This window comes from Mus musculus, chromosome 14 (genome assembly GCF_000001635.26).
Source record: "Mus musculus strain C57BL/6J chromosome 14, GRCm38.p6 C57BL/6J".
NCBI lineage: Eukaryota > Metazoa > Chordata > Mammalia > Rodentia > Muridae > Mus > Mus musculus.
The window spans coordinates 52,550,100-52,575,159 of record NC_000080.6 but is presented as its reverse complement, the minus strand read 5'-3'; the positions used below and the strand labels follow the sequence as shown (position 1 = coordinate 52,575,159).

Here is a 25,060-nt window from a genome sequence, read left to right as displayed (position 1 = left end):
GAGGTGCCTAGACTCAACGCTCTACCAGAGACCAAGCAGACCGGGAGAAGTACAGGTAAGACGCCAGACCACAAAACTACCCAACTCTCTCAGCTGTTGTCCACTCTACCTTCAGTCCCACACCACCAGGAGACTTCCTGCTCTATCAGAGACCACACAGACCAGAAGACCGGAGAAGAAACAGAAACCAAGGACCAAAATACCCATCCAGCAAAAGCAAACTCAGTACATAAACCTTTAAGTACCCCAGACCCAAATATCAAAAGGCCAGGATAAGAAAAAAGAAGAAAACAACAGCCAGGAATAATGTCACCACCAGAACCCAGCTATCGTACTGCAGCAAGCCCTGATTATTCCAACACAACAAAAGCAAAAGAAAATGAACTTAAAATCAACTTTATGAAGATTATTGAGGTCCTAAAGGAGGAAATTAACAAATCCCTTAAAGAAAACCAAAGAAAATAGAAGCAATCTTTAAAAGCACAAACTAAGGGAATTTAGGAAAATAAAAATCAAGGTGAACAAACAGGAACCCCAGATCCAAGCATCACCAACAGAATATAGGAGATGGAAGAGAAAGCATTGAAGATATGACAAAAGAAATAGATTCATTGGTCAAAAAAAATGTTGAATCTAAAAAGTTTCTGACAAGAAACATCCTGGAAATCTGAGACACTATAAAAAGACCAAACCTAAGCATAATAAGAATAGAAAAAGGAGAAATCGAACATATATTTCAAATCGACTGGTAGTGGGTAGAGACAGGAACAGTAAAGACTATGTTACAGGAGTTGGGAGGGAGAGTACTGGGAGAGAACTGGAATTGAAAGGAAATTCAGGGGTGGCAGAGTAGAAACCTAGAGCAATGGAAACTCCCATTAGGGTGACCCTAGTTAAGACTCCTAGTCATAGGGCATAAGCCTGAACCAATTATCTCCTATAACCATGCAAAACTTCTAATGGAGGGATAGGGTCATCAACCCAGCTACAAAACCTTCGACCTACAATTTGTCCTGCCAGCAGGATGTACTGGGGTAAGGGTGGTACTCCCACTTGTGGGAGTGGCTAAACAATAATTGGTCCAGCTTGAGACCCATGCCATGAGAAGAAGCCCACCCTTGACACTGGTTGGAGTACCAGAAACCAGAAGCCGGATGGCCAGGGACCTTGGATAGAACCAAAACTTGCCAGACAAAAAGAAAAAAGATAAAGAAATTATTCCTAATGAATTCTACTATACTCATAGACAGAAGCCTGGCATAATCACCATCAGGAAGACTCCATCCAGCAGCTGATGGAATCAGATGCTGAGACCTAGAGCCAAACATTAGGCAGAACTCAGTGAATCCTGTGGAAGAAGAGGAGGAAGGATTGTAGGAGTCAGAGGGTGAAAGATGCCACAAGAAAACCCACAGAATCCACAAACCTGGATTCATAGGGGCTCACTGAGCATGAGCTGACAATCAGGGAGCCTGCATAGGTCTAACGTAGGCCTTCTACATATATGTCATAGTTGTGTAGCTTATGTTTATGTGGAACTCCTAACAGAGGGAGCCAAGACTGTCCCTGACATTTTTGCCTGCTTTGGGGACTTTTATCCTCCTACTGGTGACACCTCATCCAGGCTTCATATGAGGGATAACACCTAGTCAGATTGCAAGTTCATATGCTGTGTTTGGTAGATATGCCTGGGAGACCTGTCCTTTTCTGAGAAGATATGGAGAAGTATATGGGGGAGGGGAGAGGAGGGAGAGAAGGAACTGGAAGGAGAGAAGGGAGGGGAAACTGTGGTCAGAATGTAATATCCAAGAAAATAAATTAACAAAAAATTCAGAAGAGTACATCTCTGTTCACATATTGTCACATCATTACATATACATAATTAACATTCGCATATAATGTAGGTAAATTATAAAAATATAAATGCAAAATCATAAGTTATAGCTATCTGCTGGTATTGATATTTGAGTGAATTGTATCTGTTTGTTTTTTCAGATAGTTTTTCTATGACACTAAAGCTGTCCTCCAATTCATGATTTTGTGAAATGGAAACTTACAGGTTCTTTGGAAAGTCGTTTGGATGGTGTTTTGCTGGGGCAAACACGTGAAGGAACATTTAGTTAAAGTGGACACAGGTGTGAAAGGCTAAGGCAAACTCGTGAAGGAACGTTTTGCTGAAGCAGACACAGAAGAGAGGCTGTTCTGCTAAAGCAAGCACGTGAAGGAACACGTGATAAAGGATTCTTTGCTAATGACACAAGTGTATTGGTTCACCTTACACTGTGTAGTTGAGCTGTATTTGTTAGAGAGAAACACAGCAAAAAACTTCTGGTGGTGTGCTGCAGTTTCTTGCTACTTCTGCAGACTCAGGCTGATTGGATGCATGGGCTGAGGCGAGGCTCATGGAGGACACGTGATGTTTGGAGGGTATAAATAGGACTTCACAGAGTGAAGGAGACAGCTTGGCTTGCTGGTACAGTTAGCTGTGCGAGGCTTGTGGATCTCGCAGCTTCGCTAACCTTCAGTTCCCTGAGAGAGGCACAGCAGAGAACTTCTCCTGGTGTTCCTGCCAGTCCCTCTGAGATGGAAGCCTGGCTGTCTTTGCTAGGTTGTGTCCCCACTGACACTAACCCAACTCTACTGAACTGAGCTGATGTATTCATGAAGTGTGTGAGTGGAGTGACCTGCCACTGCCTGCTAACCAGTGAACTGGACTGCTGATTTCCAGACAACACAGATGGGAGTTGCTCCAAAGAACCTTTTTAAACAGGTCCAACTTCCCCCCACCCCAACTCCTGTATCCTTTCTTTTCCACTACCTCAGTGGGGGAGGGGTGTTACAAGAGAGGTCAAAGTGTTTAAGAACCATCGTTAAATATAAGATTTGAAAAAAATTGAAGTTACAATTCTTCTGCTTCTACCTCCCTAGTACTGGGATTATATGCATGCACACCACACACTGCTTTGTTTTGTTTCCTGTTTCCACCTTTCTATCATAGTTCTCTAGATCTTCCTAAAATAACTATTGTAATAGTCTTGTGGCAGTGACCCCTATTAGTTCCTGCTTTCTGATATTTATAGCCTGGGTGATTCCCCTCCCCTATATGCCTGTGTTTTTTGTGATGCAGGTATCCAATAGGATGCAGGAAGAGAGACCTGCCACCTTATGGGAGAAATCCTACTTCTGTGTTCTTGGGGATGTGAGCTGCCATGTGAGAATGTCAGCACCATGCTGGAGAGACCCTATAGATAGTCATATATTCTGACTTTTTTTTTTCCATTTTTTATTAGGTATTTAACTCATTTACATTTCCAATGCTATACCAAAAGTCCCCCATATCCACCCACCCCCACTCCCCTGCCCACCCACTCCCCCTTTTTGGCCCTGGTGTTCCCCTGTACTGGGGCAAATAAAGTTTGCAAGTCCAATGGGCCTCTCTTTCCAGTGATGGCCGACTAGGCCATCTTTTGATATATATGCAGCTAGAGTCAAGAGCTCCGGGGTACTGGTTAGCTCATAATGTTGTTCCACCTATAGGGTTGCAGATCCCTTTAGCTCCTTGGCTACTTTCTCTAGCTCCTCCATTGGGAGCCCTATGATCCATCCATTAGCTGACTGTGAGCATCCACTTCTGTGTTTGCTGGGCCCCGGCATAGTCTCACAAGAGACAGCTACATCTGCGTCCTTTCAATAAAATCTTGCTAGTGTATGCAATGGTGTCAGCGTTTGGATGCTGATTATGGGGTGGATCCCTGGATATGGCAGTCCCTACATGGTCCATCCTTTCATCTCAGCTCCAAACTCCGTCTCTGTAACTCCTTCCATGGGTGTTTTGTTCCCAAATCTAAGGAGGGGCATAGTGTCCACACTTCAGTCTTCATTCTTCTTGAGTTTCATGTGTTTAGCAAATTATATCTTATATCTTGGGTATTCTAGGTTTGGGGCTAATATCCACTTATCAGTGAATACATATTGTGTGAGTTTCTTTGTGAATGTGTTACCTCACTCAGGATGATGCCCTCCAGGTCCATCCATTTGGCTAGGAATTTCATAAATTCATTCTTTTTAATAGCTGAGTAGTACTCCATTGTGTAGATGTACCACATTTTCTGTATCCATTCCTCTGTTGAGGGGCATCTAGGTTCTTTCCAGCTTCTGGCTATTATAAATAAGGCTGCTATGAACATAGTGGAGCATGTGTCCTTCTTACCTGTTGGGGCATCTTCTGGATATATGCCCAGGAGAGGTATTGCTGGATCCTCCGGTAGTACTATGTCCAGTTTTCTGAGGAACCGCCAGACTGATTTCCAGAGTGGTTGTACAAGCCTGCACTCCCACCAACAATGGAGGAGTGTTCCTCTTTCTCCACATCCTCGCCAGCATCTGCTGTCACCTGAATTTTTGATCTTAGCCATTCTGACTGGTGTGAGGTGGAATCTCAGGGTTGTTTTGATTTGCATTTCCCTGATGATTAAGGATGTTGAACATTTTTTCAAGTGCTTCTCTGCCATTCGGTATTCCTCAGGTGAGAATTCTTTGTTCAGTTCTGAGCCCCATTTTTTAATGGGGTTATTTGATTTTCTGAAGTCCACCTTCTTGAGTTCTTTATATATGTTGGATATTAGTCCCCTATCTGATTTAGGATAGGTATATTCTGACTTTTTATTTATCTTTATTTTATGACAATGAGTTGGAGTGCATACATGCATGCTTTCCTTCCTTTGGTTGGCTGGCATGGGGTTATTATTTCCTATGTTCTTGGGTGTAGTTACTCTCCTTGTGTTGGAATTTTTCTTCTGGTATCCTCTGTAGGGTGGGTTAGTAGAAAGATATTGTTTAAATTTGGTTTTGTTATGAATACCTTATTTTCTCCATCTATGGTGATTGAAAGATTTGCTGGATATAGTAGTCTGGGCTGGCATCTATGATCTCTCAGAGACTGTAAGACATCTGTCCAGGTTTTTCAGACTTTGAAAGTCTCTTTGGAGAAGTTCTGAGAATTCTAGTTGATCTGTCTTTATATGTTACTTAGTCTTTATCCCTTGTGACTTTTAATATTCTTTCCTTTGTTCTGTACATTTAGTGTTTTGATTATTACGTGGCAGGAGGATTTTCTTTTCTGGTACAATCTCTTTGGTGTTCTTTAAGCTTCTTGTATGTTTATAGGCATCTCTTTCTTTAGGTTAGGGAAATTTCCTTCTGTGATTTTGCTGAAGGTATTTTCTGGGCCTTTGAATTGGGAGTCTTCTACTCCTATGATTCTTAGGTTTGGTCTTTTTGTAGTGTCCTAAATTTCTTGGATATTTTATGTTAGAAACTTTTTAGCTTCAGCATTTTCCATATCTTCTAAGCCTGAGATTCTCTCTTCTATCTCTTATATTCTGTTGGTGCTACCTGAGTCTGTAGTTTGGGTTCTCTTTCCTAGGTTTTCCATCTCCAGAATTGCCTCAGTTTGTGTTTTCCTTATTGCTTCTATTTCTGCTTTTAGGTCTTAGGCAGTTTTATTCATTTTCTTCATCTGTTTGATTGTATTTCCCTGTAATTTCTTATATTTATTCATTATTATTTGATTGTGTGTTCCTGTATTTCTTTAAGGGATTTATCATTTCCTCTCTAAAGGCTTCTATCATCTTCATAAGGTTAGATTTAAAGTCATTTTCTTTTGCCTCAGGTGTGTTAGGATATCCAGGGCTTGCTGTAGTAGGATAACTGGGTACTGGTGGTGCCATATTAACTTGGCTTTTGTTGATTGTTTTCTTAGGCTGTCCTTAACCCATTGGTTGTTCCTTGTGTTGGGAAGCCTAGCAGTCCCTGCTGTCAGCAGGCCTCTGGGATTGCAAGGAAAGCTGGTTGGCCCTGGTGGCAGCAGGCTTCCAAGGATGCAAGCAGAACTATGGTCTGGAAAATGGAGTGCAAAGGGGCCAGAGCAAAACTGTCTGCTGCTGGGTTTGCCTAGAGGGGCCAGCGGTCCCTCATAGCTGCAGGCCTCTGGGATTGAAGTTAGAGAAGATGGAGCAAAGAGGGTACTGGGCTTGCCAGGGGATGCAGGAGGAAAGAGCTTAAGGCTTGGGCATCTCACCTGGTTGCTCTGGCAACAGGTCTTCAGGGATATGGGCAGTGGCTGTAGCAAAAAGTGCTCTTTTTTTTAAGATATATTCTTTATTTACATATCAAATTTTATCCCCTTTCCTCATTTACCCTCCAAGAATCCCCTATCCCATCCCCCCTCGCCCTGTTATCTCACCCTGCTCACTCTCTCACCCACTCCCGATTCACTGTTCTGGCATTCCCCTACACTGGGGCATCAAGCCTTCACAGAACCAAGGACCACTCCTCCCATTGATGTCTAACAAGACTATCATCTGCTACATGTGCAGCTGGAACCATGGGTCCCTCCATGTGTACTCTTTGGTTGGTGGTTTAGTCCCTGGGAGCTCTGGGGGTTCTGGTTGGTTCATATTGTTGTTCCTCCTATGGGGCTGCAAACCCCTTCAGCTCCTTGAGTCCTTTCTCTAGCTCCTCCATTGGGAACCCTGTGCTCACAGACCACATGAAGCTCAAGAAGAAGGAAGACCAAAGTGTGGATACTTTGGTCCTTCTTAGAAGGGAAAACAAAACACCCATGGGAGATGATACAGAGACAAAATGTGAGCAAAGACTGAAAGAAAGGCCATCCAGAGACTGCCCCACCTGGGGATCCATCCCATATACAGTTACCAAACCCAGACACTATTGTGGATGCTAACAAGTGCTTTCTGACAGGAGCCTGATATAGCTGTCTCCTGAGAGGCTCTGCAAGTACCTGACAAATACAAAGGTGGATGCACTCAGCCAACCACTGGACTGAGCAAAAAGTGGTCTTAACCACTGAACCATTTCTCCATCCCCTGCCCTCTTACTTTTTAATTTAACACTGTCTAAACTGAAATGCCTATTTGAAATTGAATGAATTTTAAACTAGGTAACAAAAAATTAGGTAACATAAGAATGCACGCTTACACCTTCTAAAAATGAAAATACAGTGGAACTTTGCAGAGCACTGTGTCTGTACTTCCACCTCTCCCACCACAGGATACTGCACAGCTGCAGAGCCAGCTGTCTCACTGTGTGTCAGTCACAATGCAGTAATACACAGCAGCATCTCTCAGGGAAACCCAGGGCAGGCTCAGAGTGCTGAGCTTCCGGTCAGCAGAGATAAACAGAGATGCCACTTCATTTACCACATAGTCCTTATATCCTTGAATGATAAACTGTGGTCCCTGGTGGGGAACCTGTCGGTACCAGTAGATGTACTCGCTTGTAGCAATGTTTGTATGGCTGCAGGACACGTTCACTTCTTGCCCTTCATAGGCCTCCATGGAGGGGGGCTGGGTGGTCTTGGCAAGGCTCCATGAGACTGTAGGAACAAGCACATTCCTCATTCCTATCCTGAAACAACATTAGAATCCCTCTGCAGTTCACACAGCTGTTTCTCAGCCGAGCCTACCCCTTACTCTTCCTGCCTACAGATATCCAATTTACTTTCCATTTGTGATTCAGATCAAAATTATCCTTTCCTCTAATTCAAGAGATGCCAGGATCACAGGTACAGTGGTAGCGGCTACTTTCTCCCTCCCTTGCATGGATGTGAGTGAACAGTGGCCATAAATACCTTTCCCACCCCCAACACATGCTTCACATAAAGGCTGAGGAAAGGCCAGCATGAATAACACCACAAAGTTTTCCTGGGCATCTTGGATAAAGGGCAGTTGACCTGCCTAGTTGAAGATCCCTGTTAAACATTCAAAAGCCCCGGTCCTAATTCCTCTTAGTCCAAAAAGAACTCACCCAAGATCAGGAGCACAGTCACTTTTGCCACCTGCTTCATATTCTCTTTGTAAGCACAGGCCCAGATTCCAGATTCTTTGCTGAATCTGAGCTTAGACCAGAATACGAACCAAGGAGGAGACTCAGAAGCCACTGCCAGGCAACAACCACTCTTGCTTTCCCTCATCTGGGTATGCTCCCCAGAGAACAGCCAATAGCAGGGCAGCAACTGCTAGGAGTGCACCATCCTTTCAAAATTCAAAGCCCCAAAGCAAAAGGAAGTAGAGGAGTAGGTGGTGGGGGGCACCCTCTGAGAGAAGCAGTCTGGGTTTCACTTTAAATGTTTGGTGCGGTCTAATCCACTAGAGCATCATAAAACAACTACACGACAGGTAGATTCACTCGTGCTCTTCTTTCCCCGTCCCTGTGGATCAGCCCCAGGGGGAGGTCAGCTACTGTATACATCCAACACTCGCAGACTCAGGGACAGTCATATCACTAAGCAAACTCTTTATTAGCTAGCATGCTGTGGCCTGAAATATGCTCCAGAAGATAAACCACAAAACCCTAAATTGCAAAATGAATGGATGAGACGTCTGAACTGGGATCTTCCCTCTCCTAATGCATGGGGATCTTTTAAGGATCCCAAGTCCACATATTACCTATTTTCCACGTACTGTATCAAATAGGGAAGCAGACCCTACCCCCACCCCATGAATCCACATTATCAGATAGCTGGGATGCTTGGTGTGGAGCAATTTATGGAACCAGGGAGAAACTGAGACAACAAACTTCTTTCATTAATGAGACTTAGACCCCAAAAGGGAAACCTGTTAGAAAAATAATACGAGAGAGAAGGGGGCAAGGAATTGCAGTTTTAAATATATAAAATAGACACCACAGTTTGTTGCAATAACAAGTTTTTTGAAAGGCAAGATTTAATCTGCCAAGGAAATATAACTCTGAAGAAGTGAGAAAATAGAGAGATGGAGAAGGAGAGTGCTAAAGCCTTATATTACAAGGAAGGATTGGGGTTCCTTCAGTAAAGAAGCAACGAAGAAAAAGCAAGCTCCCAAAATAAAAGCTTGGGGTTATTATAGTAAACATGTAAATATACAAAATAATATATTACATATTTATATCATATATTCTACATTATTAAAGTAATAAATATGATAAATACATATACAAAAATTAAAACATGAGCACAGTTTCCAGATAGCCTTCCACTATACTGTACCTGTCAGTTACATAGGCTATTGCACACATTCCAAGAATACTCTGTCTACAAACACTAGCAGTGAGTTTAATAGTCCAATAAACTAAAGGAAACGCTTGTCTTTACTACTCACAAGCCTTTATTGATTTAAAAACCTACAGTTTACCTTATGTTCATAAATTTCCCTTTTTAATGTCCCTTTTTAAAACAATGGGCAGACCTAACAACGATAGCTTCCTCTTCTCTACTCGGGCTCTTAAAGAAATGTCCCTGGTAACCAGAAACTGAATACACAGTTTGTGGTTACCACAGTTGCTTAGGCGTGAAGGACCTTAGTAAGAGAAAGCAGGAGCTGCCTAACAACATCCCATTTCTGTAAGTGTTTCCTCTGCAGCTTCTACTATTCCTTTCTGATTGGTCTTCCAACTAAGGCCTCCGTGGTTTGACCTGTTAATTGGTTTCAGAGTGTTGTGGTGTGTGTGTGTGTGTGTGTGTGTGTGTGTGTGTGTGTGTGTATGTGTTCTCATCACAGCAAGTGTTCAGGGGATTTCAGTAGTGATTCCAGTAATTAATCAGCCAGCTTTGCCAAGTTTTCATTCTTTCAAACTATATAAAGATTATCAACAAAGAACTTCATCTGCTTATTATCATAAAAAAATAGTTTTTAACCTTTAATTAATAAAAATGTTGAGCTAAAAATACCTGTAAGCTAAAAAAATTGTATAATTCAATTTTTCAAAAAATTCAATAAAAATAATGGATACCAAGTTCATTCTTACATTTTTACTCCTCCACTGTGTTATCCACAGCTCAAAATCATTATAATGCTAAGAAAGTTGTTTTGTTTTTTCCCACCACCCCAAAGGCAGAGGCAGACAGGTCATCCCAAAACAAAGTATTGTGGATAGGTACGAATGATTACTTTTAAAATAATCTGTGCCCTTTAAATAATATTTTTCTGATGGAAACTTGGGGAAAAGACCAGGTATTCTGCATCCATATATACCTCCTGTCTTTTGATGTATTTACACTTAAGGGAGGATTTTTTTTAATATAGTTTCTCTTTCTGAGTAAAATTTACACATCCTCCCCTGAAACCTTCTTACTAGCCTGATTCTTTGAAGCTGACACTTTATGGCTAATAGCCATTTATAAGTGAGTACACATGTTTTTCTAGCTACAGGTTACATCCTAACTCAGGATGATAATTTTTTTTAATATTTTATTAATTTACATTTCAAATGTAATCTCCTTTCCCAGTTTCCCCTCTGGAACCCCCCTATCTCATCCCTCTCCCCCATGCTTCTATGAGGGTGCCCCCCACCCACTCACCCACTTACCCTCCCCGCCCTGGCATTCCCCTACACTGGGGCATCAAGCTTTCATAGGACCAAGGACATCTTCTCCCATTGATGCCCTCACAAGGCCATAAGGGAGGATATTTTTATTCTCTCTCTCTCTCTCTCTCTCTCTCTCTCTCTCTCTCTCTCTCTCTCTCTCTCTCTATCCTGTGTGTGTGTGTGTGTGTGTGTGATTTAAAATTCTTTGTTCTTAATGTTTTATTAATTCTTTGAAAATTTCATACAATAAATTTTAATCATACTCACCCAACTTCAAATTATCTATCTATCTATCTATCTATCTATCTATCTATCTATCTATCTATCTATCTCTGCCTGTAGCTAGACTAGTTTTATTGTCTTTGAAATTTTTATACAATAAATTTTAATCATTCTCACCCAACTTCAAATTATATATATATATTATATATATACATATATACACACACACACGCATACACACACACACACATATATATACATATATATGTATATATATATATATGCCTGTAGATGGACCAGGAAGTAGCTCTCAACTACTGCTTCAGCACCATGTCTGCCATGCCCCCGGCATGATAATGGACTAAGCCCCTGAAACTGTAAGCCAGCCCCCAATTAAATACTTTCTCTTATAAGATTTGCTATGGTCATAGCGTCTCTTCACAACAATAGAGTACTAGTGACTATGTCAGTGTCATTTTCTCAGTTGAAGTTCCCTCTCCCCAAATGACTCTACCTTGTATAAAGTTGACATAAAACCATGCCACACAATGCATACCTTGTTAACTTGACACACAAACATATTACTATTCAGCTGGTACATTTGTTTTCTGTTTGACCATGTTAATATGTCATGTTAATATCATTATCACATTATAAAACATCTCAACTTTTAGAAGTCCCAGAGTCTTTAAAAATTCAAACACTTTAAAGTTCTGCCTCTTTAAATCATCCAAAGTATCTTTCACCAATCAAAGCCTCTCTAAAATATTCAAAATATGAACTAACCAGTACCCGGGAGCTCTTGACTCTAGCTGCATATGTATCAAAAGATGACCTAGTCGGCCATCACTGGAAAGAGAGGCCCATTGGACTTGCAAACTTTATATGACCAGAGCCAAAAAGTGGGAATGGGTGGATGGGGGGATGGGGGGAGGGTATGGGGGAGTTTTGGGATAGCATTGGAAATGTAAATGAGGAAAATACCTAATAAAAATATTTTTTAAAATTTCAGTATAAAATCTAACATCTCTCTAAAATCCCAAAATCTTTCAACTTTGGGTTCTTACAATATCAAAAATAAATTAAATACCTTCTTACTCAGAGAGGAAAGAGTCAGGACATGGTCAACCAAGTCAAAGCAAAACCGAGATCCAACAGCTCAATATCACTCACAGTCTTCTGGAATCCAAAGGGCTCTATTTCTCCAGTTCTACTGTTAATAGCACATACAGCTTGTCTCATAGGCTCAGGCCAAGTCCATTCCACAGTTGTTGCTGCCCTTGATGGTCATCCCCTGGTTGTGGTATCTACAAAATGCAAGGGTTTCTGCTACAACTGGGTTCCAACTTAACCAGTAGCCTCTCCTGAGCTCCTTTCAGTGACCTAACCTTCTCCCATGAAAGTGCCTCAACTGTTCTCAATAACTCCTTCATACCTTCAAAATCATTACCACCTAGGAAACTCTTACCCATTACTCAAGTTCAGTGGCCAAGGTACCCTGACTCCCATTGGAAGACAGTTTCTGTTCTGACCCTAAGGAAACTTTCCAGAAGATTTTTGTCTCAATAGTGCTAGTCTCTTCTTAATCATTACTTACTCTACATCCAAGTTGACCAATATTGATTGTTCTTGCAAAGGAAAAATTTAACTTTAGTGGTACTTGTCTCATATTAATCACAACCAATCCTTCAGTTCCAGCTGATGAGAAGCACAGATTCTTTTTTTTTCATTTTTTATTAGGTATTTAGCTCATTTACATTTCCAATGCTATACCAAAAGTCCCCCATACCCAACCCCCCACACTCCCCTAACCACCCACTCCCCCGTTTTGGCCCTGGTGTTCCCCTGTACTGGGGCATATAAAGTTTGCAAGTCCAATGGGCCTCTCTTTGCAGTGATAGCCGACTAGGCCATCTTTTGATTCATATGAAGCTAGAGACAAGAACTCCGGGGTACTGCTTAGTTCATATTGTTGTTCCACCTATAGGGTTGCAGTTCCCTTTAGTTCCTTGGGTGCTTTCTCTAGTTCCTCCATTGGGGGTCCTGTGGTCCATTCAATAGCTGACTGTGAGCATCCACTTCTGTGTTTGCTAGGCGCTGGCATAGTCTCACAAGAGACAGCTATATCTGGGTCCTTTCAGCAAAATCTTGCTAGTGTATGCAATGGTGTCAGCGTTTGGAAGCTGATCATGGGATGGATCTCTGATTATGGCAATCACTAGATGGTCCATACTTTCGTCACACTTTCAAATTTTGTCTCTGTAACTTCTCCATGAGTGTTTTGTTTCCTATTCTAAGAAGGGGCAAAGTGTCGACACTTTGGTCTTCGTTCTCTTGAGTTTAATGTGTTTAGCAAATTGTATCTTATATCTTGGGTATCCTAAGTTTCTGGGCTAATATCACTTATCAGTGACTACATATTGTGAGAGTTCCTTTGTGATTGGGTTAACTCACTCAGGATGATGCCCTCCAGGTCCAACCATTTGCCTAGGAATTTCATAAATTCATTCTTTTTAATAGCTGAGTAGTACTCCATTGTGTAAATGTACCACAATTTCTGTATCCATTCCTCTCTTGAGAGGCGTCTGGGTTCTTTCCAGCTTCTGGCTATTATAAATAAGGCTGCTATGAACATAGTGGAGCATGTGTCCTTCTTACCGGTTGGGGCATCTTCTGGATATATGCCCAGGAGAGGTATTGCTGAATCTTCCGGTAGACCTATGTCCAATTTTCTGAGGAACCAACAGACTGATTTCCAGAGTGGTTGTACAAGCTTGCAATTCCACCAACAATGGAGGAGTGTTCCTCTTTCTCCACATCCTCGCCAGCATCTGCTGTCACCTGAATTTTTCATCTTAGCCATTCTGACTGGTGTGAGGTGGAATCTCAGGGTTGTTTTGATTTGCATTTACCTGATGATTAAGGATGTTGAACATTTTTTCAGGTGCTTCTCTGCCATTCGGTGAGAAATCTTTGTTCAGTTCTGAGCCCAAATTTTTAATGGGGTTATTTGATTTTATGGAGTCTACCTTCTTGAGTTCTTTATATATATTGGATATTAGTCCCCTGTCTGATTTGGGAAAGGTAAAGATCCTTTCCCAATCTGTTGGTGGTCTTTTTGTCTTATTGGCGGTGTTTTTTGCTTTGCAGAAGCTTTGCAATTTTATGAGGTCCCATTTATCGATTCTCGATCTTACAGCACAAGCCATTGCTGTTCTATTCAGGAATTTTTCCCCTGTACCCATATCTTCGAGGCTTTTCCCTACTTTCTCCTCTATAAGTTTCAGTGTCTCTGGTTTTATGTGGAGTTCCTTAATCCACTTAGATTTGACCTTAGTACAAGGAGATAGAAATGGATCAATTCGAATTTTTCTACAGAATAACCGCCAGTTGTGCCAGCACCATTTGTTGAAAATGCTGTCTTTTTTTTACTGGATGGTTTTAGCTCCCTTGTCAAAGATCAAGTGACCATAGGTGTGTGGGTTCATCTCTGGGTCTTCAATTCTGTTCCATTGGTCTACTTGTCTGTCACTATACCAGTAAGCATGCAGTTTTTATCACAATTGCTCTGTAGTACAGCTTTAGGTCTGGCATGGTGATTCCACCAGAGGTTCTTTTATCCTTGAGAAGAGTGTTTGCTATCCTAGGTTTTTTGTTATTCCAGATGAATCTTCTGATTGCCCTTTCTAATTTGGTGAAGAATTGAGTTGGAATTTTGATGGGGATTGCATTGAATCTGTAGATTGCTTTTGGCAAGATAGCCATTTTTACAATGTTGATCCTGCCAATCCATGAGCATGGGAGATCTTTCCATCTTCTGAGATCTTCTTTAATTTCTTTCTTCAGAGACTTGAAGGTCTTATCATACACATCTTTTACTTCCTTAGTTAGAGTCAAGCCAAGGTATTTTATATTATTTGTGACTATTGAGAAGGGTGTTGTTTCCCTAATTTCTTTCTCAGCCTGTTTATCCTTTTTGTAGAGAAAGGCCATTAACTTCTTTGACTTAATTTTATATCCAGCTACTTCACCGAAGCTGTTTAGCAGGTTTAGGGGTTCTCTGGTGGAATTTTTAGGGTCACGTATATATACTATCATATCATCTGCAAAAAGTGATATTTTGACTTCTTCCTTTCCAATTTGTATCCCCTTGATCTCCTTTTGTTGTCTAATTGCTCTGGCTAGGACTTCAAGTACAATGTTGAATAGGTAGGGCGAGAGTGGACAGCCTTGTCTAGTCCCTGATTTTAGTGGGATTGCTTCCAGCTTCTCTCCATTTACTTTGATGTTGGCTACTGATTTGCTGTAGATTGCTTTTATCATGTTTAGGTATGGGCCTTGAATTCCTGATCTTTCCAAGACTTTTATCATAAATGGATGTTGGATTTTGTCAAATGCTTTTTCTGCGTCTAACAAGATGATCATGTGGTTTTTGTCTTTGAGTTTCTTTATGTACTGGATTCCATTGATGGATTTCCGTATATTGAACCATCCCTGCATCCCTGGGATGAAAGGTACTTGGTCAGGATGGATGATTGTTTTGATGTGTTCTTGGATTCGGTTAGCAAGAACTTTATTGAGGATTTTTGCATCAATATTCATAAGGGATATTGGTCTGAAGTTCTCTATCTTTGTGGGGTCTTTTTGTGGTTTAGGTATCAGAGTAATTGTGGCTTCATAGAATGAGTTGGGTAGAGTACCTTCTGTTTCTATTTTGTGGAATAGTTTGTGAAGAACTGTGATTAGATCTTCTTTGAAGGTCTGATAGAACTCTGCACTAAATCCATCTGGTCCTGGGCTTTTTTTGGTTGGGAGACTATTAATGACTGCTTCTATTTCTTTGGGGGATATCGGGCTGTTTAGATCATTAACCTGATCTTGATTCAACTTTGGTACCTGGTATCTGTCTAGAAACTTCTCCATTTCATCCAGGTTCTCCAGTTTTGTTGAGTATAGCCTTTTGTAGAAGGATCTGATGGTGTTTTGGATTTCTTCAGGATCTGTTGTTATGTCTCCCTTTTCATTTCTGATTTTGTTAATTAGAATGCTTTCCCTGTGCCCTCTAGTGAGTCTGGCTAAGGGTTTGTCTATCTTGTTGATTTTCTCAAAGAACCAGCTCCTCGATTGGTTGATTCTCTGAATAGTTCTTCTTGTTTCCACTTGGTTGATTTCGCCCCTGAGTTTGATTATTTCCTGCCATCTACTCCTCTTGGGTGAATTTGCTTCGTTTTGTTCTAGAGCTTTTAGGTGTGTTGTCAAGCTGCTCATGTGTGCTCTCTCTAGTTTCTTTTTGGAGGCACTCAGAGCTATGAGTTTTCCTCTTAGAAATGCTTTCATTGTGTCCCATAGGTTTGGGTATGAAGTGGCTTCATTTTCATTGAACTCTAAGAAGTCTTTTATTTCTTTCTTTATTCCTTCCTTGACCAAGGTATCATTGAGAAGAGTGTTGTTCAGTTTCCATGTGAATTTTGGCTTTCCATTATTTATTTTGTTATTGAAGATCAGCCTTAGTGCATGGTGATCTGATAGGATGCATGGGACAATTTCAATATTTTTGTATCTGTTGAGGGCTGTTTTGTGACCTATTATGTGGTCAGTTTTGGAGAAGGTACCATGAGGTGCTGAGAAGAAGGTATATCCTTTTGTTTTAGGATAAAATGTTCTGTAGATATCTGTTAAGTCCATTTGTTTCATAACTTCTGTTAGTTTCACTGTGTCCCTGTTTAGTTTCTGTTTCCATGATCTGTCCATTGGTGAAAGTGGTGTGTTGAAGTCTCCCACTATTATTGTGTGAGGTGCAATGTGTGCTTTGAGATTTACTAAAGTTTCTTTAATGAATGTGGCTGCCCTTGTATTTGGAGCATAAATATTCAGAATTGATAGTTCCTCTTGGAGGATTTTACCTTTGATGTGTATGAAGTGTCCCTCCTTGTCTTTTTTGATGACTTTGGGTTGGAAGTCAATCTTATCAGATATTAGGATGGCTACTCCAGCTTGTTTCTTCATACCATTTGCTTGGAAAATTGTTTTCCAGCCTTTCATTCTGAGGTAGTGTCTATCTTTTTCTCTGAGATGAGTTTCCTGTAAGCAGCAAAATGTTGGGTCTTGTTTGTGTAGCCAGTTTGTTAGTCTATGTCTTTTTATTGGGGAATTGAGTCCATTGATATTAAGAGATATTAAGGAAAAGTAATTGTTGGTTCCTCTTATTTTTGTTGTTAAAGTTGGCATTCTATTTTTGTGGCTGTCTTCTTTTAGGTTTGTTGAGGGATTACCTTCTTGTTTGTTCTAGGGTGAGGTTCCCGTCCTTGTATTGGTTTTTTTCTGTTATTATTCTTTGAAGGGCTGGATTCGTGGAAAGGTAATGTGTGAATTTGGTTTTGTCATAGAATACTTTGGTTTCTCCATCTATGGTAATTGAGAGTTTGGCTGGGTATAGTAGCCTTGGCTGGAATTTGTGTTCTCTTAGTGTCTGTATAACATCTGTCCAGGTTCTTCTGGCTTTCATAGTCTCTGGTGAAAAATCTGGTATAATTCTCATTGGCTTGCCTTTATAAGTTACTTGACCTTTTTCCCTTACAGCTTTTAGTATTCTATCTGTATTTAGTGCATTTGTGGTTCTGATTATTATGTGTCGGGAGGAATTTATTTTCTGGTCCAGTCTATTTGGAGTTCTGTATGCTTCTTGTATGTTCATGGGCATCTCTTTCTTTAGATTTGGGAAGTTTTCTTCAATAATTTTGTTGAAGATGTTTGCTGGTCCTTTGAGTTGAAAATCTTCATTCTCATCCACCCCTATTATCCGTAGGTTTGGTCTTCTCATTGTGTCCTGGATTTCCTGGATATTTTGAGTTAGGATCTTTTTGCATTTTCCATTTTCTTGGATTGTTGTGCCGATGTTCTCTATGGAATCTTCTACACCTGATATTCTCTCTTCCATCTCTTGTATTCTGTTGCTGATGCTCGAATCTATGGTTCCAGATCTCTTTCCTAGGGTTTCTATCTCCAGTGTTGCCTCACTTTGCGTTGTCTTTATTGTGTCTACTTCCCTTTTTAGGTCTAGTATGGTTTTGTTCATTTCCATCACCTGTTTGGATGTGTTTTCCTCTTTTTCTGTAAGGACTTCTACCTGTTTGATTGTGTTTTCCTGTTTTTCTTTAAGGACTTGTAACTCTTTAGCAGTGTTCTCCTGTATTTCTTTAAGTGAGTTATTAAAGTCCTTCTTGATGTCCTCTACCATCATCATGAGATATGCTTTTAAATCTGGGTCTAGGTTTTTGGGTGTGTTGGGGTGCCCTGGACTGGGCGAAGGGGAGTGCTGGGTTCTGATGATGGTGAGTGGTCTTGGTTCCTGTTAGTAAGATTCCTACGTTTACCTTTCACCATCTGGTAATCTCTGGAGTTAGTTGTTATAGTTGACTCTGTTTAGAGATTGTTCTTCTGGTTATTCTGTTACCGTCTATCAGCAGACCTGGGAGACAGACTCTCTCCTCTGAGTTTCAGTGCTCAGAGCACTCTCTGCTGGCAAGCTCTCCTCTTACAGGGAAGGTGCGCAGATATCTTGTGTTTGGACCTCCTCCTGGCCGAAGAAGAAGGCCCAAAACAGGACCTTTCCCAGAAGCTGTGTTGCTTTGGCAGGTCCCAGAAGCTATCAGCTTCTGTGGTGCACACTCTCACCTGTGCAGATTAAGTTCCTAAGTCGGCGGAGCCCCGGAACCAAGGTGGCGCCCGCTGCTCCTGAGGTTCAGGCCTTCCAAGCCAGGCGGACACCTGTCCTCTGGTCGGGACGGTGGCCGGCTGTCTGCAGCCCGAAAAGGGTGCTGCCTCAGCGGCTCTGTGCCTCCGCCTGTCCCAGAAGCTGTCCGGTTCTGTGGTGCACCCTCTCACCTGTTCAGACTAATTTCCTAAGTTCTGCGGAGTCCTGGTACCAAGGTGGTGCCCGCTGTTCCTGAGGCTGAGGCCTTCCGAGCCAGGCGGACACCTGTCCTCTGGTCGGACACCTGTCCTCTGGTTGCACACCTGTCCTCTGGTCAGGACGGTGGCCGGCTGTCTGTGGCCCGAAAAGGGTGCTGCCTCAGCTGCTCTGTGGCTCCGCCTGTCCCGAAGCACAGATTCTTAATTTGAAGTATTTAATGGCCCCGGGTAGAGTGTTCAAGGAACTATATAGAACCTTCTCTCTGTAAGTTTGAAAGCCAGACCTCCTTCTTCTTCAAGGTCTTAGCATTTATATCTATCAGGCTCCCACAGAATATCACACTGAGCTCTGATTATTCAATAGCATTTTGAGCCCTAAGTTTAAATGTCACAACAACCTTCCTCAAAATGCACAAGTCTGCCACAACAATACCACCAATCTCTACCTTAATTGGATCTCTATTGTGATAAAAAAAATACCATGATCAAAAGCAAGTTGGGAATGAGAGATTTATTTTTGCTTCCCCTTCACCAGTATAGTCCATCATCAAATAAAATCAGAAGAGGAACCCGGAGACAAGAACTGAAGCAAAGGCCATGATGGAATGTTACTTATTGGCTTGCTCCTCATGCCTACTCAGCCTGCTTTCTTAAATATTCCAGAACTACCAGTCCATAGAATGGCACTTCCCACAGTGAGCTGGGCTCTTCTACATCAACCATCAATCAAAAAAGCTCATCACACCACAGGCTTGTACACAGGCCAAGCCGGTGGGAGAATTTTCTCATTTAAGGTTTCCTCTTCCCAAATGATGCTAGCTTGTGTTGAATTTATATAAAAATAGCTAGTACAGTTTCCTTGAACAATGCCATCCTCATTCACAGCACCTTACTAGTTATGTGAATTAAATGAATATTCCAAATGGAACATACATATCTAGAGATTAAAATCTGATACCCACATATGAGAGAAAGCATGATACATGTGTCTTTCTGGGTCTGCGTTACCTCACTCAGGATGATTACTTCCAACTTCATCCATTTTCCTCTGAATTACATTATCTCATTCTTTTTTTTTTCCAGTTCCACAAAATAAAATGTTATTGGATATTTTCTTCATTTACATTTCAAATGTTATCCCCATCCACTCCCACCTTCCCCCTTCCCCCGGCATTTCCCTACACTGGGGCATCCAGCCCCCTCAGGCCAAAGAGTCGCTGCTCTCACTGATATTCAACAAGGCCATCCTCTGCCACATATGTTGCTGGAGCCATGGGTCCCTCCATGTGTACTCTTTGGTTACTAGTCCAGTCCCCAGGAGCTCCAGGGGGTCTGGCTGGTTAACACTGTTGTTCCCCTCATAGGACTGCAGACCCCCTGAGTTCCTTCAGTTCCTTCTTCAACTCCTCCATTGAGGACCCGGTGTTCAGTCCAATGGTTGGCTGTGAGCATCTACCTCTGTATTTGTCAGGCTCTGGCAGAACCTCTCAGGAGCTAGCCATATCAGGCTCCTGTCAGCAAGCACTTCCCAGCATCTGCACTAGCATCCAGCACGCAGGTGGAGCAGCCCCTGGATGACCTTTCCTTCAGTCTCTGCTCCATACTTTGTTTCCATATTTCCTTCTGTGGGCATTTTGTTCTAAGAAGCATTGAAGCATCCACACTTTGGTCTTCTTCTTCAGCTTCATATGGTCTGTGAATTACATCTTGGGTATTCCGAATATTTTGGGTTAATATCCACTTATCACTGAGTGCATAACATGTGTGTTCTTTTGTGATTGAGTTACCTCACTCATGATGATATTTTCAAGTTCCCTCCATTTGCCTTCATGAAGTCATTGTTTTTAATAGCAGAGTAGTACTCCATTGTGTAAATGTACCACATTTTCTGTATCCATTCCTCTGTTGAGGGACATCTGGGTTCTTTCCAGCTTCTGACTATTATAAACAGGGCTGCTATGAACATAGGGGAGTATGTGTCCTTGTTATATGTTGGAGAATCTTTTGGGTATATGCCAGGAGTTATATTGCTGGGTCCTCAGGTAGTACTGTGTCCTAGTTTTTGAGGAACCTCTAGATTTATTTCCAGAGTGGTTGTACCAGCTTGCAATCCCACCAGCAATGGAGGAGTGTTTCTCTTTCTCCACATCCTGGCCAGCATCTACTGTCACCTGAGTTTTCAATCTTAGCCATTCTGACTGGTGTGAAGTGGAATCTGAGAGTTGTTTTGATTTGCATTTCCCTGATAACTAAGGATGTTGAACATTTCTTTAGGTGCTTCTCAGCCATTCTAGTTTCCTCATTTGAGAATTCTGTTTAGCGCTGTTCCCCATATTTTAAATAGGGCTATTTGGTTCTCTGGAGTATAACTTCTTGAGTTCTTTGTATATATTGGATATTAGCCCTCTATCAGATGTAGGATTGGTAAAGATCTTTTCTCAATCTCTTGATTGCCATTTTGTCATTTGCCTTACAGAAGCTCTGAAATTTTATGAGGTCCCATTTGTCAATTCCTGATCTTAGAGCATAAGCCATTTTCCCCAATTTCTCGTCTATTGGATTCAGTGTATCTGGTTTCATGTGGAGGTCCTTGGTCCACTTGGACTTGAGCTTTGTACAGGGAAATAAGAAAGGATCAATTTTCATTCTTCTACATGTTGACTGCCAGTTGAACCAGCACCATTTATTGAAAATGCTGTCTTTTTTCCACTGGATGGTTTTAGCTCCTTTGTCAAAGCTCAAATGACCATAGGTGTTTGGGTTCATTTCTAGATCTTCAATTCTATTCCATTGATCTACCTGCCTGGCACTGTACCAATACCATGCAGTTTTTATCAACTATTCCTCTGTAGTACAGATCTCATTCTTCTTAACATCTGAATAATATTCCATTGTGTAAAAGTATCACATTTTCATTATACATACATCAGTTGGTGGACATCTAGACTGTTACCACTTCCTAGCTATTGTAAATAGAATAGCAACTAACATGGAAAAACAAGTGTATCTTTAGTAAGATCCAGTCCCTTGGGTATATGCCCAAGAATGGAAAAATCATGTCATGTCATAGATCTAGCCATCTTTTTGAGAAAGATTCAAAATGTTTCCACAGAGGCTATAACAGTTAGCACTCAACCAGAAGTGACTAAGACTTCCTCTTTCCCCACACTCTCAACTACATCTGTCATCATTTGGTTTTATTTGTTTCTTTTGCTTTGTTTTGTCTTAGACATTCTAATTGGGATAAATTAAATCTGAAAGTAGTTATAATTTGCAGTTTCCCTGATGGTTAGGATTGTTAAACATTTCTTTAAAATTTTTCTCAGCATTAGCATTTCATATTTTGAAAACTGTTTAGCTCCATGCCATGTGTGTAATTGGATTGTTTGTTTGTTTGTTTTATTTTTCATGTTTAGTTTATTTAGTTCTTTGTATATTTTAGATATTAATCCTCTGTCAGATGTAAATCTGGTAAAGACTTTTTTTTCCATTGTGTAGGCTGCTCTTCACTCAAAAGGTAGTATACTTTGTTGTTCAAAAGCTTTTTAGTTTCATGTGGTATCATTTATTAATATTTGGCCTTGATGTTTGTACAATGCCTATTTAGAAAGTTCTTTCCTGTGTCTATAAGTATAAACTTGCTTCCTACTTTCTCCTCTATCATGTTCAAGGTCTTATGTCGTGGGTTTTTGACCCATTTGAACTTGAGTTTTGTGCAAGATGAGATAGTAGATGCTATCTTTTCTCTAGTGTATATTTTTTTTACCTCTGTGGGGGAAAAAATGGGTGTTTTATGTAGACTTGTTTCTGAGTCGTCAATTCTATTTTATTGATCAACATGTCTGTTTTGATGCCATTGCCCTACTGGGCTTTTTTTTTTTTCAATTTTTTATTAGATATTTTCTTCATTTACATTTCAAATGCTATCCCAAAAGTCCCCTATACCCTCCCCCCGCCCTGCTTCCCTACCCACCCACTCCCACTTCTTGGCCCTGGCATTCCCCTGTACTGGGGCATATAAAGTTTGCAAGACCAAGGGGCATCTCTTTCCAATGATGGCCTACTAGGCCATCTTCTGCTATATATGCAGCTAGAGACATGAGCTCTGGGCATACTGGTTGGTTCATATTGTTGTTCCACTTATAGGGTTGCAGACCCCTTTAGCTCCTTGGGTACTTTCTCTAGCTTCTCCATTGGGGGCCCTGTGATCCATCCAGTAGATGACTGTGAGCATCCACTTCTGTATTTGCCAGGCCACTGGCATAGCCTCACAAGAAACAGCTATATCAGGATCCTTTCAACAAAATCTTGCTGGCATGTGCAATAGTGTCTGCGTTCGGTGGCTGATTATGGGATGGATCCCCAGGTGAGGCAGTCTCTGAATGGTCCATCATTTTGTCTTAGCTCCAAACTTTTTCTCTGTAACTCCTTCCATGGGCATTTGGTTCCCTATACTAAAGAGGAATGAAGTATCCACACGTTGGTCTTCCTTCTTCTTAATTTTCTTGTGTTTTGCAAATTGTATCTTGGGTAGTCTAAGTTTCTGGGCTAATACCCACTTATCAGTGAGTGCATATCAAGTGACTTCATTTGTGATTGGGTTACCTCACTCAGGATGATATCCTCTATAACTCTGTAGTATAACTTAAAATCAGAATTGGTGATACCTCTAGAAGTGCTTATATTGCTCAGAATCATTTGGGCTATCTTGAGTTGTCTTTGTTTGTTTGTTTGTTTGTTTGTTTGTTTGTTTTCCTATAAAGTTTAAATTTTTTTTAATTCCTGTGAAGAATTGCATTGGAATTTTGCTGGTGATTGCAATGAATCTGTAGATTGCTTCTGTAAGATGGCCATTTTCTAACATCATTCCTATCAATCTATGAGCATGGGACATCTTTCCACCTTCTGTTTTCTTTCTTCAGTGTCTTAAAGGTTTTATTGTATGTCTTTTACTTTATTTGTTATATTTATTCCAATATTATCTAAGGTAATTGAAAATTGTATCATTTTCCTTCATTTCTTTGTCAGTATGTTTATCCTTTGTATATAGGAAAGCTACTGACTTTTCTGTGTGGATTCTGTATCTTTCAACTTTGCAGACCACATTTACAGTTGCAGTTGTAGATGTTTTCTGTAGTGTCTTTAGAGTCTTATGTACAGAACCATATCACCTGAAAATAAGAATATTTTGACTTTGTTTCTCTCTATTTCCTTTGCTTGCCTTATTGCTTAAGCTGACGTTAATAACTATGTTGAGGGAAAAAGAAGAAAGAAGGCAGCCATACCTTGTAGATTTTATGGAATTGCTTTGAGTTTTTTGCTACTTAGAATATTGTTGTAAATAGCCTTTATTTTTTTTTGATGCACATACATATATTTACATACACACTGAGTGAGTGAAGCAAAAGGTAGACTCCAATAACCTTATATATACAAATGCAAACGTGCGTGTATACATATAAACAGACAAACAGACATATAATATTCATACATGAATGGCTGGAACACTTCAGCAAACAGGCTCCTAGCATTTCACTTATATGCACACGGACAGACAGACAGACAGGCACAATTGGTGGATGGAGCTTGCTAGCACACCAAGACAAGCTTTACTTATGTACATGCATACATATTTGATGGATGGAACAAAGTTCCAATATACTTGCACACAAACTACACATATCCATACATACACATACATGTATACATATATACATGTTGATGGATGGAAGAACTTTATTCTTTCTCCCATGACTTATATAGTACAGCCAAATCTTTTAAGGAGTATAACATTACAATGTGATTATGCTCTAGTTTTTTTCTAGTGAATGACTATGAAAAAAACAGTGTGTTCCCCAATACCTTTACAAGAAATAACATCACATAGTACAGGTAAAGAAAGCAAATTATTTCCAAGAACCTGCGTACATTGTACATTCATAACTAAGCAACTTGTTATAATCTCACAAAGTGTGAGCAAGCAGTTTCTCTTACTGGCAAGCAGCGATGTACAGTTACAAAGAAAGGATTAATTATTTTATTATCTATCTTTAAAAGTAATCTTACATGAATCTTAAAAGAATCACAAATCTAAACTTTTATATAAAAATCAGTCATATCTATTTTAAATCCTCAGAATACATATCTACTCATAAGGAATTCTATTAAATCATATTAGGAAGCTGAGGGGAACAATGGGTACAAGAAATCAATCATCACCAGTCCAGCCTCAGTGAGACACGTCAGCCAGTGCTGCCATTGTTCTTGTTCCCTGACCATGAAAGAGTCCCTAGTACAGTAATTAAGAGTGTGCCTTCTGAACTTCAAATTGTTCCCTAAGATTTTCTACATCAGAGTCACGAGCAAAAACATCTCAACCTAGCTTCACTAATAGAATTTGTAAATAGCCTTTATTATATTGAGATGTCTGCCTAGTTTTCCTCAATTTTCTGGGGATTTTATCATAAAAGGTCAATTTTGTTGAAGATGCTTCCTGCATCTAATGAGAGGATCATGTGATTTCTGTCCATGAATCTATTTTTGTGTTGGATTACATTTCCTG

At 40.6% G+C, this 25,060-nt stretch overlaps 1 gene segment (V, D, J or C) and 1 further gene; both read right to left on the bottom strand.

The window, feature by feature from the left end:
- The window catches only part of Tcra (T cell receptor alpha chain), a 1,796,232-nt gene that overhangs the window by 1,649,039 nt on the left and 122,133 nt on the right, over window positions 1-25,060 (bottom strand).
- Window positions 7,107-7,867, bottom strand: Trav2 (T cell receptor alpha variable 2). The segment is given in 2 exon segments: window positions 7,107-7,396; window positions 7,828-7,867. Coding segments are annotated over 2 exon segments (330 nt in total).